Source organism: Dama dama, chromosome 5, assembly GCF_033118175.1.
Source record: "Dama dama isolate Ldn47 chromosome 5, ASM3311817v1, whole genome shotgun sequence".
NCBI lineage: Eukaryota > Metazoa > Chordata > Mammalia > Artiodactyla > Cervidae > Dama > Dama dama.
Genome location: NC_083685.1, coordinates 105,805,074 through 105,825,210, shown reverse-complemented (window position 1 = coordinate 105,825,210; position 20,137 = coordinate 105,805,074). Strand labels below are relative to the sequence as shown.

The window sequence follows — 20,137 nt, the reverse complement described above, 5'->3', positions numbered from 1 at the left end:
CCTTGGATGGCTTTGTGAAAGGCAAGCCCCACATTCCAGGAAGATAGATTTAGCACTGCCATCTCTCCTGTGCCCTGTCTGGAATTGTGTGGGAGACCCCAGCCCCCTCCCCCCCATGGCTTCTCCTCCTTAGCCTTTAGCACCAAGCTCTGCTTGACTAATGCCCAGCTCCAGGCTCCTGGGTGAGTCCCACCACTGCTGAAAGGAACAGGGAGTGGGATGGGCTGCCATCCCTGGTCTTGACAGCTTCTCCTGGCTCTTTCTTCCCAGCTCAGAGGCCCTTTTGGACCCAGGGTGAGAGATGTCAGGTCTCCCCTGTAACCAGTTGAGAGCCGAACTGGGACTCTGCTTTGGGGAGGGGGAGAGCGTGGTGCCGCCCTCTCTCTGCAGCTCTGCTGCCTCTAGTGCGCAAAGCAGAGATGTGAGCCTGGGTCCCCCCAACCCCCATCCTGTGCACCCTGTGGGTCTTTAGGAAGCTCCCCTCATCATACCCTCTCTCCAACCCCTGCCCTTTCCTTTCTCTCTGAGCTGCAGAAAAAGGGGGTTGCCTCAAAGGTCTGTGGACCTGCTGAACTGGCACATTTGGGCTCCCCATCCCCCACCACAGAGTCCTCTGTCAGTGATAGAGATGGGGAACAAATGTCTCTGAAAAAGAGCAGTCTCAGGGCATCCCTCCTCTCCACTCCTAATCACCCACCCTCTCCATGAATGTGGAAAAGCACTAGACCCAACCCCTCCTTCTCAGGAGCCCCCGGGGTGTGTGGTGGTGGTGGTATGTGTGTAGAGAGAAATCTCTTCTCTTTCCCTCCAAAAAGCCACAGACCTCTTGGCCAGCATCTCCCCCATCTACCCTATCTTAGGTGCTAGTGGATGGTCTGGGATCAGATTTCTTCCTGGAGGAGGTCTGGAAAAGGGCAAGTGGAGAGGGCTGGAATGAGGAAAGAGAGGTGGAGGCCCAGTGCTCATCTTGGGAGTGGGGGGGGGGGGGGGGCGGGGGCTGGCTTACCTCTAGTGGTGGGAGTCTGGGCTGTGGGACATCAGTTTTACTAGGTCTGGACAAGCCCCTAAGCCTGGATTGGCTGAGGATGGGTGGAGAACAATTTCTGGGCAAGGGAGCTGCTTCAGATGTGCCCTCCCCATACTCATCACATCCTGTATCAAAAGAAACCTGTGTTTTCACATCAGAGGGGCTCTGGACTGACTCTTGGACCTCAATCTTTCTCTCAGTCCTTTTGGTATCCTCGAGGCTTCCCTTGGCTGCACCTCTGGGCCTGAGGGACAGGACACCTCCCCTCAACTAACTGAAGCTTGCTGGGTTCTTCTTGGCATTCTTCTCAGCCTCTTTAAGAGACCAGGTTTCCTAGAGAGGAGATCTAGACCCAGGTGGGATGTGGTGTGTGTGTGAATGTGTGCATGTGTGCGTATTTGTGTGTGTGTGTTGGGGAGGAAGGGTTGACAGCAAAGGAAGGAGGAGCTTGGAAGTGTATATTTTGGTCCTGGGGAGACCAGGGCTTCATGGACCGTCAGAAAGGCCCCCCCTCCTCCCAGGCTATAGGGAAGGGAGTGTGTTGGACTTTGCAGTATGTGTTTCTTCAAGTGTGAGGGAGTGAGTTTCCCCTCCTGGGAAGGAGATCCTGAGCATTCCCTCTCGGCTGTTGTGTCACATCTGGAAGTTTGTGTAGGAGTTTCTCCAAGCTCAGAGCCCAGCACAGCTTTTTCTCATTTGGAAATCACAGGCTGGCATTTGGGATGCCGAGAGGGGGAGTGGGAAGGGGGCCAGAGGGGGAGAAGGGAGCCTGCCAGGAGTGGGGGGAGGAGAAGGGGGAGGCCTGAGCAGCAGGAGCCCTAATGGCTTCCAGAAGTGAGTGTGAGTGTGTGATCTGCGTGTGTCTGCGAGTGTGTGTGTCTGGAGGGGAGGGGGCACCAGGAGTCTCTGGAGCTCTCCTTGCCACCATCCCAGTGTCCCAAGTTCCCCGGCTTCCCTTCCCTAGGGAGAAGTCTCCATTTTGGTCCTCAGAGAAAATAGAAGGGAGGTGTTTCTTTGTATCTCCTCACCAGTTCCCCTCTCTCGTTTTCAACCCCAAGGCCCCCCAGAAAGGGTTCTGGGGAGAAGGGCTGGGGCTAGAGAACTGAACTAGGCTGAGAGGGCCAGAGCACCCCCTCGCACTCTTTCTGTCCCAGGCCCACCTTCCTTCCCGGCTCCACACACACTCTGCTCCTCTGAACTGTTGGGGGACTCCCCATCACCCAGAGTGCCAGTTGGAGCCATTCCTGGGATTATCCCGACCACATAGCCCCCCTTCACCCTTGCCTGCTCCCGCCCGAGCTCTCACCCCACCCTGCGTGCCTCAGCCAGGATGGCGACAGACACAACTGCTCACACACACACACACACACACACACACACACACACACGCATGCACGCAGACACACACACACAGAGTCACAGACATTTGAATCAGATTTCTGGCCTATTTTCCCTCCCAAAGGTTCCAGCGGGCCGGCTTTCTTGTGTCCCCGTGTCTCACGTCTGTGTCTCTGGGTGGGGCTGGCTGCCTTTCTCAGGGCTGCAGTTTTCAGTTTAGCTGGAAACCTCCCTCCCCACACACCCACACTCTGGAGCGGGCGATGGGCAGACCACTGTGAAACAGGCTTGTGGTGGGGGGGTTGGCTGGGGGAATCCCCTTTTCAGCCTCTCAACAGGAACCCTGTTCCTGAGCCCCTAGGTCTCACCCAACCTGGGGAATGCTGAATCTCATAGACACCAGCCTCTCCGGGGGCAAATGAGACAAGCATCCCACCTTCCCAACGAGTACGAGGAGGCCAGGACTCCTGGGTCCAGGCCAGTTTCCTCTTCAGCGCTCCTTAGTCTCAGATTTGCAAGCTCCTAGCAGGGAATGGGACACCTAGGGGGCTGCTTCCCTTCTCAATCATACCTTGCCCAGAGCCCCCACACCCCTGGAAGTGGTCCAGCTCTACCTTCCTCTCCCTTATAGCTGCCTATCTAGGCAAGGGCTCAAGATAAAGCCCCACAGAGAAGACTCAGTTGTGCAGATAACATGCTCTACTTTTTTTCTTGGAGGGAGGAGAGGGGGAGGGATGGAAGTGGGGTTCCTCACCCTGCCATTTCCTTTTTCTCTGCTTTTGATGGTGGGTTGTTGGGAGAAGAAAGATCCTCCCTTCTCCTACCCACCTCCCCCTTTGGGATCCACTCCAGCCCGGACAGTCACCATAGCAACAGTAGACATGTGACTGCACAGGTCTCTCACAGTCACTATGGCAACCAGTGTCCCCCATTCCCCGGGTTACTATGGAGATTTGTCACATGGTTCCCCCCTCCCGAACCTGATAACCTGTGGGTCTCCCCATTCCCCTTCCCTGCATGAGGATAAGACAGAAGTCTGGGTAAGGGGAGTTCATATGTGAGAGGGTCCTTCTTGTTACCATGGCAACAAATCCACACCACCTGGTGACACATCCTCCTGTTGTTATGGCAACAGAGGAACATCACACAGTGACATACGGCTATATTCTCAAGGAAATGAGCCCTACCCTGACAAGGGTGAAACCCCCCCCGCCATTAATTATTTCTCAGTTGAGATTGTCCCAAGTTTTCCTGTGCCTTGGCGTTTCCACTTTCCATTTATGTTTATCTATAGGGAAAGGGGAGAGGTGAGAGTGGCAGGATGTACCTAAGAGTAAGGTGAATTGTCTATGGGGGCTTTTAAGAAGGGGCTTCCATTGTTAAGAGCTGGAGGTGAGGTTATTTGCAGGCAGACTCTGGCTGTAAGAAGCCTCAGTATGAGCATGTGTACGGTGTGGATAGAAAGATGGACAGCTCCTTTAGTGTCACTTCTCCCTGCCCCGCCCCCGGTTACCATTAATTTATCGCTATTGAAGCAATTAAGGTAGGAAAACATGAATGGGAGATACATCTGGCTTCTAGGCAGTGATATTGATTGATTGATCCATTCATTCATTCATTCAGTCTTCCTGTGTATTGATCATCTGCTACATGCCAGGCACTCTAAGCTGTGTAGGGGCTTGGATGTATCAGGGTGCCCCTGCCTCAGCGAGGGAGATGAAACAAGGGCACAGATGATGCGATGGACTCACTGCCGTTAGGGAGGTCCACACAGGTGTCCCAGGAGCTCCTCCTTCCAGGAGAACTACCTGCCTCCCCTCTATGGGGAGACATCTGCTCATATAGGTCCCTTCCAGAACCTCTTCCCTACAGAAAAGAGGAGGGGGCCATCTTGGGGAAAGCAGGCCAGTTCTTGAAGGTAATTGTGTCCTTCCTTTTTCAGATGATGGTCCCAAGGGAGCTCCTTCCCTGTCCCCTTTATTCCAGGGTGACCCCTGGCTGACCCTCATTCTGGGGAGAGATCCATTGGGCTCTAGCTCTACTCAGGAAAACAGCTCCATGGAAACAGAGCACTCCTTTGATTTCCCCATTCCATCTACTTACCCCAAAAGCATGGAATTTTTTTAAAACTCTTATTCCTGTGAGGATGTGAGGTTAGGGAAATTGTAGTGCTTTGGGAAGTTTGGGTACCTGTCAGTGGAAAGGGATGTGAGTCTGAGGGCAAAGGGCCTGGGTGATAGGAGCAGGTAGGAGGGTTTTGAGGGGGTTGAGTGTGGACTCCCAGAGAGGGAGACTGGTCTGAGGTTCAGACCAGAGATGGGGTATGACTGGAACCAGCTTCAAGGAAAGTTCTTGGGTCCCTGATCAAAGCCTTCTCAACTCTGAAAGTGGAGTTATGACAGGAAGATTCCATCTGCTCAGGGCCCTGTCTGTTGCACTGAGTCTGGCTTCTTGGGTCATGCTGTGGGCTGCCATGACACCCTCTGCACCTTTATCCTTCTCCTTCCTCTGGCCCCCCATTTCTGCTTGTTTCTAGCCTCTTTAGTCTTTCCCACCCCTAAGAAAATGGGATGCTCAATCTGTGAGCTTGATCCCCAGAACTTTCTAAGGTCTGGAAGCCATTTTGTACATTCTCCTGCTGAAGGGCTAGAAGTGAATCCCTTAATGAAATCCACTATGTGGAGAGACTCAGGGTTTAAAAAGACCTCTGTCCCCCTTGCTGCAAAGCAGAGCTTTGCTGGAAACCCTAAGGAGTGGTGGTGGCATGGTCTGTACACACAACTGTCTGCTCTGCCCAGGCTGAGGGCTGTGTCCAGTACAGGGGCTGGTGTGTAGTGGGTCCTCGTTACTTAAACGTGTGAATGTGTCTGGAGGCCATCTGAGGGCTTTGAGAGGACAGGGGGCTGGTGGGGAAGAGGCAGCCTGTGCCTCTGGTCCTGTGGCACTTGTCTGCCTCAGCCTATCAGTTTGGTGCCAGTGTGGTTGTAACAGCCCCTTCCATGCAGCCTGAGCAGCTATGGAAGCTACTATCCCAGATCAGAAGCTTAGAAACCTCCGTCTCATCTGGGTCTCTTCCATGACCTTCAGCACATGACTTTGTGTGGGCCTCAGTTTCCTTGAGTTCTGCAGAAGAAGGTGATCTCTTCTAGCTCAGATACTTCCTGAGGCTGTTGTGAGCATCCAGTGTGGCATGCTGTGAAAGTGCTTGGTAAACTGTAAGGCAGGCATAATCCGACTTTAGGTTTGTGTCACACATTCACATACATTATCTCATTTGCTTCTCACATCTTCCCTGTGAGGTAGGGAGAATAGGATTCAGATTCAGCAGCAAACTCTTAGTGCCTGGCATTTCCAACAAGCACTATTGATTTTATCTCCTAAATGGCTTGTGCAAATAGGATATTTGTGGCTTTTCCTACTTTACAGTAGAGGAAGCTGGGTCCAGAGAGGTGAGATGACCAAGGTGGGTCTGGGCCTGGGGGCCAGTATGATACGTAGGCCAGCATCCTCCCAGCACACCTGGCTATATCTTAGATGGGGTTGGGAGGTCAAGCAGCAGGAGGTGCTTGGATAAGACAGTGATCAGGTTTCACCTGGCCAGCTGTTTCCTTGACCACTTGGTACCTGGTTTGAGCGCATCAGTATGTTGGTCATCCTTCTCAACTGTGTGACCCTGGGCATGTTCCGGCCATGTGAAGACATTGCCTGTGACTCCCAGCGCTGCCGGATTCTACAGGTGAGCACATGTGTGGTGAGAGAGGGGGCAGTTCCTGATCTTTATAACCCTGACTCTGCAAGAGGCCTTGAGCCCAGAGGTGGGGGTGGGGATGGGGTGGGGGGGATTTGCCCACCCTTTTCTCAGTTTCAGCAGCCTTTTGTCCCCATATCAGGCCTTTGATGACTTCATCTTTGCCTTCTTCGCTGTGGAGATGGTGGTGAAGATGGTGGCCTTGGGCATCTTTGGGAAAAAATGTTACCTGGGAGACACCTGGAACCGGCTTGACTTTTTCATCGTCATTGCAGGGTGAGGGCCTGGAGTGGAAGAGTGATGGATCAGATAAGTCCCTTTCCCAGGTCCAGGGTTCTAGGCCTGGCCCCCAACCCCTGCCCACTTACAGCACTGCCTTCTCCCTGGCTGTCCACTAAGGGTCCAGGGCTGTCCTGCCTATAGTGCTCAAACCCATACTTCTCTGAATTCCATGGCCCCTCCATCCACACTCTTTTCTGTTCAGTCTCTGATAAGGAGTTCATCCTTGGATTAAGGGTGGCCTTGGCCCTAGGGAGAGAGCTGGCTTTTCAGGGTCCCTTGGTGGAAGGGGAGGATTCCTGCCCCATCACAACAGGATTCCTCATTGACCTCTTTTGACCCTCATGGCGGCCTCAGACTCAAAGGGCTTCCCTTTGGCCCCCTCCCTGCAGGATGCTGGAGTATTCGCTGGACCTGCAGAACGTCAGCTTCTCAGCTGTCAGGACAGTCCGTGTGCTGCGACCCCTCAGGGCCATTAACCGGGTGCCCAGTGAGTGACCCCCTCAGCCCTCGGCCCCTGGACAGGGAACCCCAAGAGGAAATATGGAAGTCTCAGATCCCACCCCTACCTCCTGGCCACTCACAGCCCTCATCAAGTCTGGCACAATGAGGCAGACCCCCTCAGAGAAGGGCTCAGTGGAAATCTGGGTCACTGGAGTCAAAGGGAGCCCCCATACCGGCTGTGGCACTGTGAGATTTACCTGGAAAGGCTCTTCCCCCTCATTTCAGCCTGATTTTAGGTTCTAGTCTCAGGAGGTCTCAGATGACCTGTTCCCTTCAGCTACACTACCCTCCTTCCAGTGGAAGAGGGGTGGGGGGAAGCAGGGTAGAGAGCTGGCAGGCCAGGAGGAATGGGTGCAGAGTGGGACGGCCTTTTCTAGCCAGAACCACATCTCATGCAGTCTGGTTCTCGTTGGAACCGCAGTGGCCACACTGAGCATGGCTTCTCTCAAGACAAGGCCGCTCCATGCCTCATCCTCCCGCCTATGTCCCTTTCCACCCCCTTCCAAGCCGCTGCAGCAACTGACTGCCGGGACCATTATCTAAATTAAACCGCATTGGTTTCTGAGCCAGCCAGGCTTTGGCAGCTCCAGCTCCCCCCACATCCCGCCCCCCACCCTTGCTCAGGCCCCCATTGCAACTCCCCAGCCTACACAAACTGCAGATGGTCTCTGCTGCTGTCCCAGCGGGGAGGGTGGGGGCATGTTTCTGGGCTCTGTCTGTGGTAGCAGTAGCCCCCTTTGCTGCTTATGCACACGTGCCTTGGTGTGTAAGTGTGTGTGTCAGGGTGGGCAGAGGTGCTTGAGTGTGTCTTCCAGGCATTGAGGTATGTTGGTGTTAATGGGATCTCCAGACAGAGGCATGCCTTCCCTTCTCTCCCACCCCAGGTGATGGCTGGCAGATTTATAGGCCTCTAACTACCAGTGTAATTCCCTTAATGCAAACCCCGAGGAATTGATCTGTTGGAGCCCAGAGAAGCTGAAGGGAGCTGGGGCTGGGGGAGGGGAGAGTGACTGAGTGAGAAGACTGGACTGGCTGGGTGGGAGGGCTGGGGCGGGTGGGCTGCTGTAGTCATCAGGAGGGTTAATTAGCAGCTTCTTGGAAGCTTTTTTCCTGGAGAGGTCAGGGGGTGGCACTTTAGGGCACATGAGTGGCACTTTAGGGGTCAAAACTAGTCACTAGAGGTCTGTGTGTTTGACAAGGGCTTGGTGGCCTAGGGGCTAGTTTGCTCAGCCGCTGAGTCATGTCCAATCCCATGGACTGCAGCCTGCCATGCTCTTCTGTCCGTGGGGATTTTCCAGGCAAGAATACTGGAGTGGGTTGCCATGCCCTCTTCCAGGGGATCTTCCCAATCCAGGGATCAAACCCAGGTCTCCCACATTGCAGGTGGATTCTTTACCATCTGAGCCACCAAGGAAGCCCATTAGCTAATTTTGACATCCTAAATCTGGAGTAGGGAAGGTGGGCAGTATCCAACAGTGTCTTAAGGGGCAGGTTTGTGGAGGCTTTCCCTGTGAAAGGGGTTGTTAACACATGGCCACCTGAGAAAACAGCCTTAGGTCTCTCAGGTCCTGATGTGGGGAACTGGACCAGGCAGAGACTAGACTCAAGAAGGGGGCTCAGGACCGTGGTGAAGTGCAGGTCATCTTGGTCCCTGCTGAGGGCTTGTTTCTCAAAGGGAAATTCCTCCCAGCTAACATCCCTGCTGGAGTTCTCTGCCTTGGTTTCCCCAATGACTTTGGGGTCAGATGATTATGACTGATGAGAGAAAGAAGTAGGATGGGAGTGTGTGGTGTGTGTGTATGTGTGTGTGTGTGTGTGTGTGTGTGTGTGCTGGGAAGTGAGATGCAGAAGCAGAGAACTTGGTTTTAAAGTCCTGGCACCTATATTTGGCAGCTCTGTGACACTGGACAAGTTATGCCAGTCCTCCGAGCCTTGACCCTCATCTGCAAACTGGGGGTGATGGTATCCGCTCTGTGATGATGTTAGGAGAGTGAGGTGGGATGTGGTGCTGGAAAGTGTTTTGGACACTGTGGCCACTCTGCTCATCCTTGCTGGCACTGTGCTCTGACTGGTGTGGGTGGGCCGAGAGGGAGAGTGGGCAGGGGTTAGGGGCTGGGAGGGCAGCCCACAGAGTTAGCAGTGTCTGTTGGTCTCCCTCCAGCTTGAGCCGGGCTGCCTCAGCCTCGGAGGCCCCGGTGGGCCCTCTCTGGGAGTGCTGCCAGGCCTGTGGCAGCCAGCCTAGCCCGGCCAGCCTGGCACCCCCAGCGTGGCTTCTGCCCCCACAGGCATGCGCATCCTCGTCACGCTGCTGCTGGACACGCTGCCCATGCTGGGCAACGTCCTGCTGCTGTGCTTCTTCGTCTTCTTCATCTTCGGCATCGTTGGTGTCCAGCTGTGGGCAGGACTGCTTCGTAACCGATGCTTCCTGCCTGAGAATTTCAGCCTGTGAGTGGCACATGGGCGGGAGGTGACCTGGGAGTGACTGTGGGGCTGGGACCGCCCCCAGTCCCTGTTGCTGGTGACATATCTGTTCTGTTATTAATGATGTGCCTGGCGATCACACTTGGCTACACCCTGAAGTCACCTGGGTAGTTGAGACAACTGCTAAGGCCTGGGTTCCCCGGCTCCCCTTTCTGATATCATTTGTATGGGGTTCAGCCTGGGTGTGGGGATTTTTAAAAGCTCCTCATGAGCGTAAGGTGCAGTCACTTTGGGAACCACTGCCCTAGAATGGAGCCTTCCCGTATCCCGACTCTGGAGTTTCACCCTCAATCTGCGTGCTCCTGGCACCCCTCATGCGCACCCACAAACCCCTGCCCCTGCCTCATACTTGCCCTGAGTGCCTCAGTGCATCCACCCAGCTCTCCCTTCCTGGGCCCTGTCCCCTGAAAACCCTGGTCTCAGCCTCATTCCTGTCCGCTCCTCAGGCCCCTGAGCGTGGACTTGGAGCGCTACTACCAGACTGAGAACGAGGATGAGAACCCATTCATCTGCTCCCAGCCTCGTGAAAACGGCATGCGCTCCTGCAGGAGCGTGCCCACGCTGCGCGGGGACGGGGGCGGCGGCCCGCCCTGCGGCCTGGACTACGAGGCCTACAACAGCTCCAGCAACACCACCTGCGTGAACTGGAACCAGTACTACACCAACTGCTCTGCGGGAGAGCACAACCCCTTCAAGGGTGCCATCAACTTCGACAACATTGGCTATGCCTGGATCGCCATCTTCCAGGTGGGGTAGCCCGGGCATTGGGAGAGTTCCCAGAGCCCAAGTGCTAGGACACAGTCCCAGCTTGCAGTAGTCATCCTCAGGCTTGAGTTGGGATCAGGGCCTCTAGAGGAGACTGCAGGAAACTCTAGGGGGCCCAGAAATAACCTGCCTCTTTGCAACCTCCCCAGGTCATCACGCTGGAGGGCTGGGTCGACATCATGTACTTTGTGATGGATGCTCACTCCTTCTACAACTTCATCTACTTCATCCTTCTCATCATTGTGAGTGTTTCCTCAAGCTCTTGTGGGGATGGAGGATGCTGGGGAAATGGATAGGGGAAGTCCAGAGAGGGGACTTGCTTGGTCTGAAGTTCTGGCTCTCAGTGCAATTCTCATAGAGATGCAGGCAGAGTGCCCCTGTCCTGAGGAGTTAGGAGGAAATCCAAAGTCAAGGCTTGTCACTTGTCAGCACTTAAAATCTTGAGCAAGTCATTCCCCATGAGGCCCCCAGCCCTACCCTGGGCATTTGTTTCTTCATCAGTAAAATGGGTGGTTCTCAACCCAGGGTGATGCCACCTCTCCTAGGGGGCACTTGGAAATGGCAAAGGGTGGTTCTGCTTTTTATGAGGACGAGGAGAGCACTTTTGGCATTTTGCTGGGAGGAAGGGAGTAAATAATAGACACCTTGAGATGACAGTCCTGCAAACAAGGAATTGTTCCACTCCAAATTCCCATCATTTGGTGTTGAGAAACTGTGTGATCTATTGTTCCAGCTCAGAAGTTCCAAGACTTTATGAGGACAGAAGACAGAGGCAAAAGTAGCAATATTTAGTAGTTTTAATCACTACCATGATTAATAATTTAATTGCTACCACTTATAGCTAATATTTATTGAGCACTTACTATGTGCCAGTCCCTGCTCGGAGTGCTTTTTTTGTGTGCTGGTGCGTTTAATCCTCACTAAGATCCTGTTATTGTCTCCATTTTACAGATGAGGAAACTGATGTTTCCTCATTCGTCTGACCCAATCATGTGCTTTGAATGTGCTTTGGCTTAGTCTTGCTGGGCTGAGTGCTGCCGCTGAAGTGTGCTGTAACATCTGCTGCCCGCTTCGTCCTCAGATTCCCTGTGAGGTGGCAGGTGCAGGGACTGTGGGCCTCATCTTCTAAACAAGAACTCTGAGCTCCAGAGGGCAGGCTTGCTGGAGCTGAGCATTCAGCCCCAGGCTGTTGCCTCCAAATCCAACCCTTTTCCCACGTCACCAAGAGGCCAGTGACATAGCCAGAAAGAAAGACAGATAAGAGAAAGATGAGAGAAGGAGATGAAGATCTACTCAGGACTAGGCTCCAGAGAGAGGTGGAGACAGAATAAAGACCTGTTGGTGAGTGAGAGGGGTCCCTGAGAAAGAACAGCCCCCCCACCCCCAATCGTCCCTGATGGGGAAAAGTAGCCAGGCTTGGAGCCTGTTCCCTTCCCCCCACCATCACCCAGGCAGCAAGGTTAGCACCTCTGGGAAGTGGTCTGTGATCTTTTTCCCCATTCGGCTCTCTCTGAGCCTGGGGAGTGGGAGGGAAGCAGACAGAGAGGTAAGGGACCTTGTTTCCACCCTCCCACACACCCCATGAAAAATCTTTCCAAACAGCTCTCCGGAATCACACTAGTGAAGCTAATTATCATAATTACTAGGACACAATCTAGAAAAAAAAATTGCCTTTCACCATAAATATTCATTACTTTCATTCTGGATCATTGTCCAAGCAGTTGCCATCCCAGAGGCCCGGGGTGGGGGTGTGGGGTGGGGACTGAGGTATGGAAGTGGAGACGTGACAATGTGGTCAAGTCAGAGTGGCAGCCTGGCTAGTCTGCAAGGTTCAGGGTCAGCCTGTCACCCAGCCGGGGGAGAGGAGAGACATGGTTTGGAAAAGGGATACAGGCAAGGCCAATGGTCATGAGGATACTGAGGCCCCAGGGTTAAAGGTCTCACTCAAGGTCACACAGCAGGACTTGGGACTAGAAGCAAGAGTTTTGTAAATGGTGTTTTTGCCAGAATCTCAAAACCTCAATCCAATGTGAAAACCCATGTCCCCCAAATAGCATTCATTTCCATAGCCTTCTCTACTCCTAACAGAAAGTGAGAAGGGGGGTGCTCAGGATCTCGGATGATGGGATTGTTTAGGGGCGGAGAATTTGGGAGATATCCTTGCCAATAACCTCATGATCAATAGCAGTTCCTTGGAATTCCACAGAGGTTGGTTCAGGTCTTAGCCTTGCTGTGCTGAATGATCGTGGGGAAATTCCTCAACGTCTCTGAACCCGTTTCCTCACTTGTCAGATGGAGATAGTAAAAGTGTCACCTCTTAAAGAAAAAATAGTGTCACCTCTTCAGATTGTCATGAGAAGGAAACAGGATGATGCTTGGACAATTATTGAGCCCAGTATCTGGCACGTAGGAAGCGCTCAGCACTTGGCAGCATGCACTGTGATCCCCTTTCCTTCTGGCTGTCTCCTCTTTTTGTCCCCACCCCAATAGGTGGGCTCTTTCTTCATGATCAACCTGTGCCTGGTGGTGATTGCCACGCAGTTCTCAGAGACCAAACAGCGGGAAAGCCAGCTGATGCGGGAGCAGCGTGTGAGGTTCCTTTCCAACGCCAGCACCCTGGCCAGCTTCTCCGAGCCCGGCAGCTGCTATGAGGAGCTGCTCAAGTACCTCGTGTATATCCTCCGGAAAGCAGCCCGAAGGCTGGCCCAGGTCTCCCGGGCAGCGGGCGTGCGGGTCGGCCTGCTGAGCAGCCCAGCGCCCCGTGGGGGCCAGGAACCCCAGCCCAGCGGCAGCTGCCCTCGCCCCCACCGCCGTCCGTCCGTCCACCACCTGGTGCACCATCACCACCACCATCACCACCACTACCACTTGGGCAATGGGACTCTGCGGGCCCCCCGGCCCAGCCCACAGATCCAGGACCGAGATGCCAGTGGGTCCCGCCGGCTCATGCTGCCACCACCCTCAACACCTGCCCTTTCCAGGGGCCCTCCAGGGGGTGCAGAGGCTGTGCACAGCTTCTACCATGCTGACTGCCACTTGGAGCCAGTCCGCTGCCAGGCACCCCCTCCCAGGTCGCCATCGGAGGCATCGGGCAGGACTGTGGACAGTGGGAAGGTGTACCCCACCATGCACACCAGCCCTCCCCCTGAGATGCTCAAAGAGAAGGCACTAATGGAGGTGGCCCCCGCCTCTGGACTCACCACCCTCACCAGCCTCAACATCCCACCCAGGCCCTACAGCTCTATGCACAAGCTGCTGGAGACGCAGAGTGCAGGTGAGGACTCTGGGTGGAGGCATGTCGGTGCCCCTCGGCCGGGGACCAGGTGATGTTCTATCCCAGGGAGGGCTGAGGGGGTCTGGAGTCGGAAGCACAGAGCCTGGATTCCCATTCTGGCTCTCTCGGCCTTGGGACCTTCAACCAGTCACATCGCTTCTTGGAGCCCTAGTTTTCTCATCTATCAAGATGGGAGTCATAATTCCTACTTTGTAATGATAACAATAGCTGTCTGTAACAAGCACCTATGCTCTGCTCTATGCCGTTTGCAGTTGTTGACGATGGCTGTGTGCCTGTCGCATGCTTCACAGGCAAAACCCCATTGGGTCCTCTTAGCAGTTGAAGTGATAAACTTTCCTTATTTTACTGATGAGGAGGAGGAGCTTGGAGAGGTTGTGTGACTTGCCCAGGGTGCTGTCATTGGTGAGGGGTGGAGTCAGGGCCCTCTGACTCTGAGGTCCATGCTCTATAGCCCTTGTTGCAGGCTCAGAGGGGGAAATGGTGTATGACTACGGTGAGCCCCATGCCCCGTGCTAAGGGGACTCATGTAAATACAGATGTCACTCTGTCCGCATAGAGAGACCTGGGGCTTGGTGCAGCAAGTCCTCAGAGGCCTCTAGACTGATGGATAGAACACCCAGTGTTGTGGGGAAGGGAAATGCTTGTGCCTTGGGGCATCCCCCAGTCAGGCAGGGGTGATGAGCCCTCCTCTACAGACTCACTGCAGCTGAAGTCCAGGGCCTGTGCTTCAGGAGGAATGTGGCACGTGGGAGAAGTGGGATATTTGTGGGCTGTTATGTGGGAATGTGGGCTGGACAGGAAGGTGCCATCACAGAACACAGTGGGAAGGGTTCTTATGCCAGCTCCTCTATTACCCTGCCAAGGGGCGCCAGCCAGCCATACACACGTATGGTTCCGTTTCCCTCTGTGTAAAAGGCGGGGCTGGGACCATCACAGCTGTGAGTGGTGCTTACTGATGTCCTCCTGCATGCAGGCGGAAGGGCTGGGCCCCAAGCCAGGCGTCTTCACATCCGTGCTTTACCTGGGTGGTCTCTGAGGTTCCTCGCAGCTCTCACAGTCTATGATCAAAGCTGGATTTAAACAGACATCGGTGTCTTGGGTTAGGTCACTGTGTACGTGCACACGTGCTGTCCGGTGTGTGCGTGTGTGCATAAAGGTGACCTCTGTGTGTCTGTGCCATCTACGTGCACATGTCTGGTATTCATGTATGCATGTGTCCACACGTGTCTGCTGTGTGTAGGTGCATGTGTGCACACACAGGGTGGTGCTCTTGTTTAGTGTGTACGCACACCCATGTGTGCACATGCCTGGCATACATGTACTGTGTGATGTGTATGGATCTGTGCACACCTGTGTTTGGCTCTACATGTATAAATGATTGTAAATGGTATGTGTATGTACACGTACGTGTGTGTGCAAGTATGTATCTAGTGCACAAGTGCAAGTGTCTGGCGTGAGAACATACATGAATATATAAGGCTGTCCAAACCTGAGGACAACCAGCAGTGACTGTCAGTGGGATGCTATTGGCATTTGGGGGCATTCTACTGCTCAGGATCATCCACATTGCAGGTCATCAGTACCCTTGCCCACCAAGTGTCTAGTACCACCACTGAAAGAACTCCAAATCTCCCACTCATTTTATATACATGCTGAGGGAAGGTCACCCCAAGTAGGAAAGCCTGGAGCCTCTAACCTCTACCTTCCTGTCCCAGGCGCCTGCCAAAGCTCTTGCAAGATCTCCAGCCCTTGCTTGAGGGCAGCCAGCGGAGCCTGTGGCCCAGACAGCTGTCCCTACTGTGCCCGGACCGGGGCAGGGGAGGTGGGGCTCACTGGCCACGAGATGCCTGACTCAGACAGTGAGGCGGTTTATGAGTTCACACAAGATGCTCAGCATGGCGACCTCCGGGATCCCCACAGTCGGCGTCGACGGAGCCTGGGGCTGGATGTGGAGCCCAACTCTGTGCTGGCCTTCTGGAGGCTGATCTGTGACACCTTCCGGAAGATTGTGGACAGCAAGTACTTTGGTCGGGGAATCATGATTGCTATTCTGGTCAACACACTCAGCATGGGCATCGAATACCACGAGCAGGTAGGGGCATGGGCAAGGCATGGTTCTTGGGGCTGGGGATCCTCTATCTTCCTCTCCTCCCACCCCGAGTTCAGTTTCCTCTCTTGTGCTATCAGTCTGCATGGCCAGGAGGACAAAAGGGAGCTGCACCGATGCGTGGGAACTCTTTGGAGGATGAAAGCCAGTGAATGTCACGCAGTCTTGGAGTGTGGAGGTTGCCTAGGGGCAGGGTCTGAGCTGTGTGTGTTTTATTGGAAGGGTTCTGAGAAGAGGTGGGCTTTAAAGGATATAAATGAGTGGCGAGCATCAGATGTGGGCAAGACCTTCTTGGAGGGACAAGTCATAGATAGGGGGTGGGTGGGGCCCTCTGGCATCCACCTGACTCAGTAATTAGGGGTGTGATTGACTGGTGGCAGGAGGGGGCTGTGCAGGTAGAGGTGAGGAGTGGAGGCCTGGAGCCGGCGCCTGGGAAGGGCAGAGAGGGTGGCCATCTGCTTCGGGCCTCTGTTCTGGGAGCCGTGCTGCGAGCGGGGAGGGCGCTGCTGGGTAGAGGAGTGCTCCCAGCTTGGTGAGGGGACTTGAAACCTTTGCGTTTGAGGAATCGTTCTAAGAACCAGGATGTTTAGTCAGGAGAAGAGGAGGCTCAGCAGGGACAGGCGAGCTGTCTTCAAATATTTGAAGGGCTGTCATGTGGAAGAGGGAGCAGGCTTATGTTGTGGGGCCGATAGCTGCAAGCTATGTGATTTGGGCTGAGGCGGGGAAGAGGCTGTTTTCTCTCTCAGAGCCATGCAAAAACAGAAGGGGTGGCCTGGGGAACCCCACTGACCCCTCCACTCCCACACTGGAGATGGGAGCAGGTATCACAGGGCCTCACAACTGGCTATGGCTTCATCTCCCACAGGATTTCTTCCAGAAGTCAGCCCTTCCCCCGGTTTGGCCTTCGAGGTCACCCCCTTGGCAGATTCTTGAGAAAGGAGGGAGGCCAGCAACAAGTGCTGTGGTTCGCAGGAGAGTCAGGGCTGCCAGAACCTGAACTTCCCCGGTGTAGACGGGAGCCAGACACTGCCCCAACCCCTCAGCTCGTGGGTAGAAGCCTGTGGGAGCCAGAGGTGTGGAGTGGGTGCACACATGTGTGCATGCATGCACGGTGTGGCAGGGGTGGGGTAACCACGGGGAGGAGTGCCCACCAAGGAGTGTAGGGATTGAGATGGGGTATCCTAGGTCCAAACCCAGGCTGGAGCAAACATGTGATGTTCACTTTTCAGGGGGTTCTGAATCCCCTTACCATCCACCCCACTTAGCTCCTACCCCAATTGCCTTGTCCAGCCGAGTGAACCTCAGCCCCAGCCCTTTCCCCATCACCATCATACTATATTGACACCCCTTCCTTTTGTGTCAGTGACCCCCACTCAACCAGCTATACCCTGTTCCTTTCCTGGGGTGGGGAAAGCAGAGAGTGTGGACAATTTGGGTTCCACCTTGGGTAAGGTGGTGGGAAGTGGGGGGAGGGTCAGGACACTAGCTGCAGGGTCAGCAGTGGCATTTTGGTGGGAGTGTTGTGTCTGGGTGCATGGGGCATGGATATGTGTGCTCACGCCTGCTCAGCCAACCTCTGGGGAAGGGGTGTTCTGCTCTGCCAGGCTGGCTGGGGCACGATCCAGGTAATGGCAACTCCTAATCTCCCATTATGCCGGCTCCCAAGCCTGAACCTCAGCCTCCTCTCCCTCACCCCGGTTCTGGCCATGGTCAGATGCCCCTTCCCCAGGGGGTGCCTCCTCCGCTGCTGATGGAGGATTTGACTATGCTGGAAAGAAGCTGAGTCACAGAGACAGAGGCCAGATGAAGCTGCAGCAAGAGGGCTTTCAGTTAGACATCAAGAAAGACACCCCCTTGGGGAAGAAATAATAGCAATAAGTCAGGGACGACTGCAGCATCTCCTTACCCAAGTTCCTGAGGAGAGCGGGGGACAGCCTCTGAAGCCTTCAGCAGCAGGGAGTCCTACTCAGTGGTGGCATAGTGTCTGCTCCAGGGAGGAGTTTGTCCCAGTACCTGGTTGCTAAGGGCCCTGTGGGGTGAGTGGGAGTCCCCAGCAGGCCAGGCAGATGACTGACTGCGGCCCAGCAGGCTCAGAGGCTGGGGGTGGGAAAAAATCCCAGAAGCAGCCACGGTCCTGTGCTTACAGGCACTGTGGCGTGAATGTCCCGCCATCTGGGTCCTGGAGCCTGAGCAGGCTTGGGGGTTGGGGGCAGGAAAAAGTGCAAGGAGACATGGAGGCCAAAAGACAGAGACACAGAGGGAGACAAAAAGAGAAAGGGAGAGACAGAGATGGGGAGATGAAGGCAGAGAGCAGGATGGAGACCTGGGCAGGGGGTGAGGGGGTGGGGGAGAGATAAAAAGACAGGAAAGCAGAGACACAGAGATAAGATGGTCAGATATAGAGAGGGAGATGGAGACTTGGGAGAGGAGACAGAGATAAGTGGAGGTACAGAAATGTAGGGGTGACAGAGACAGTTATGGAGAGGAAGCCCAAGACAGACCAAGACCTGGATGCAAACAAGGACAGGCCAGGCAGTGACCACGAGACAGAGGCTCTGATGGAGCCTCAAATGGAGGAGAGGAGGAGCCAGTTGAGCAAGAGAGCTGAGAGACACAGCAAGGAAGAGCGTCTGCAGATGCTGACAGAGGTGAGGACCAGAGGCTCATGGTTTCCCTGCAGTGCTCATAATGAGCCAGTTGTGTCCATCGATCCTGGTATTGATCAGACTGGGGGGCACTGGAGAGGGTGTTGCTGGTGCTTCCCTGGAGGAGGAGCCCAACCCTCTTTCCAGCCCTGTCGTCTCCCACCGTCACCAACCTTACCCTTCATTCGGTTTTCCTGTCAAGAACAGAGATACTCCTGCTGCACTCTGCCAAGCTCTTGACTGAGGAAGCACTCATTTTGTCATACCCCACCCTACCCAAGGTGAACTCCATGCTGTTCACACTGTCCTGCTTTCCCTACCCCTTAACCCACCAGCTGGTGGAAAAGGGTCAGGGCCTCTTTGTACAGAGAGACTGGTGAGGAGGACAAAGACACAGGACTCTGAGAAGGGAGCAAGACTATGACTTGAGGTCAGAAGTATAATCTGATAGAGGGTAGGCATGTATGTGCCCCACCCACTAGGGGGCAGAACCCGGAACAGGGAAATTGCGAACCATCCATCTGTCCATCCATCCATTCCACACATGTTTTCTGTGCATCAGAGTTGGGCCTAAGCAGTGGCATGCTAATAAATGTTTAATAATCAGCCCTTTAAAAAGAAAAAAGGTCCTGATTTTGTGGTATTTGCACTGTTCACCAATTTCCATGGTGCAAATGCTCCCACTCTGGCTGGTTTCAGACTCCTGATATAATGTCACTGCATGTGGAGTTAGGAAGAGAAGTGCATAACCAGACGCTCTAGTACAACACTGGGCCGAGGCACTCTGTCCTACTTCTCAAAGACCCCACAGACAAATAAGCAGTCACGCTTACTTGATGTAGTGCCTGCTTGGAAAGGATGCTCAGAGGAGTCGCCCGTGACCCAGACTGGGGAAAGGATTCAAGAAGGGCTTCAGTAGGATATGACCTGGGAGCTGAGTTTGAATGGAAAGTGGGATGTAGCTAGCAAAGGGTGGAGGGTAGGGCACAGCATAGGGGAAGACTGGAAGCACCAGACCCCCAAACAGAGAGATTTATAAGGAGTTCAGAGTGAATTGGGCACTGGGTTGGGGCTGGGATGGCAAGCAACAAGAAATGAGCTTGGAAAAAGCTCAGAGCCAGGTCCTGAGAGGAATAGGATGGAGTTTGGATTTTATCCTGAAGGTGATAGGGTGCCAACAAAGGTTTTAAGCAAGTCCATGGTATGTGTTTGTATTGTATCAAAAGTCTTCCAGAAGCCATGTGGGGAGCAGAAGGGAGTGAGAGATGGGAGGCAAGGAGGCCAGTGAGAGGGCTACTGCCATAATCCAGCCAGTTCAAATACCCTGTCCCTGGAGACAGAAAGAAGCATGCTGGGAGGAGCTGGCAGTGGCTGAATCTGTAGAACTCAACTCCAGTTGGATACTTGTGAGGTGGCAGCAAGGATGACACCCAGGTTTCTGCTTCTGGGAGGAGCCCTAGGGCTTGTGCATATTTGGGCTGGAGGGCATTGCTTACAAACTGCCTGTGGGATGCCCAGGGTGCCTTTGGCATGCAGAAGAGAGGTGTCTCCTGGAACCTGTCTGGCTGGGTATGCATGGGGGCAAGGCCCTCCAGGAGGGTGGGGTCTTAAGGACACAGGAACTTCGTAATCACCTTTCTTCCTAGTTCTGGATTGCTGAGAGTTGGGGCCAACCTCAAGCTCAAGAAGAGAGACAACAGCAGGTGGGGGGCGGGGGGGCACCCAGCCCACTGGTATCCTGGGCTGCAGAGAAGAGAGAGGGAGGATCCAGAATAGATAGTCTTTCAGGCACGGAGAGGACAGGGCAGGTGATGCTTCTGCTCGTTTCTCAGACTCTGGGCCCATCCTGTCACTCTAGATATGTGTACAGGGAGGGTTTCTATTTATAAGTGAGTGAGGTCAGCTGTTCAAGGCAAGGGAAGCTGGGGGTGGGGTAGGGTGAGGAAGA

At 54.3% G+C, this 20,137-nt stretch overlaps 1 protein-coding gene across 1 annotated transcript in view; it reads left to right on the top strand.

Annotated features, from left to right (window-relative positions):
* Positions 1-6,008: 6,008 nt before the first annotated feature.
* The window catches only part of CACNA1G (calcium voltage-gated channel subunit alpha1 G), a 54,577-nt gene continuing 40,448 nt past the window's right edge, over positions 6,009-20,137 (top strand). Inside the window, exons 1-8 of the mRNA XM_061140755.1 lie at positions 6,009-6,101; positions 6,256-6,389; positions 6,785-6,882; positions 9,182-9,341; positions 9,824-10,124; positions 10,292-10,384; positions 12,633-13,416; positions 15,153-15,529. Coding sequence (XP_060996738.1) covers positions 6,009-6,101; positions 6,256-6,389; positions 6,785-6,882; positions 9,182-9,341; positions 9,824-10,124; positions 10,292-10,384; positions 12,633-13,416; positions 15,153-15,529 — 2,040 coding nt within the window. The remainder of the gene's footprint in view (positions 6,102-6,255; positions 6,390-6,784; positions 6,883-9,181; positions 9,342-9,823; positions 10,125-10,291; positions 10,385-12,632; positions 13,417-15,152; positions 15,530-20,137) is intronic.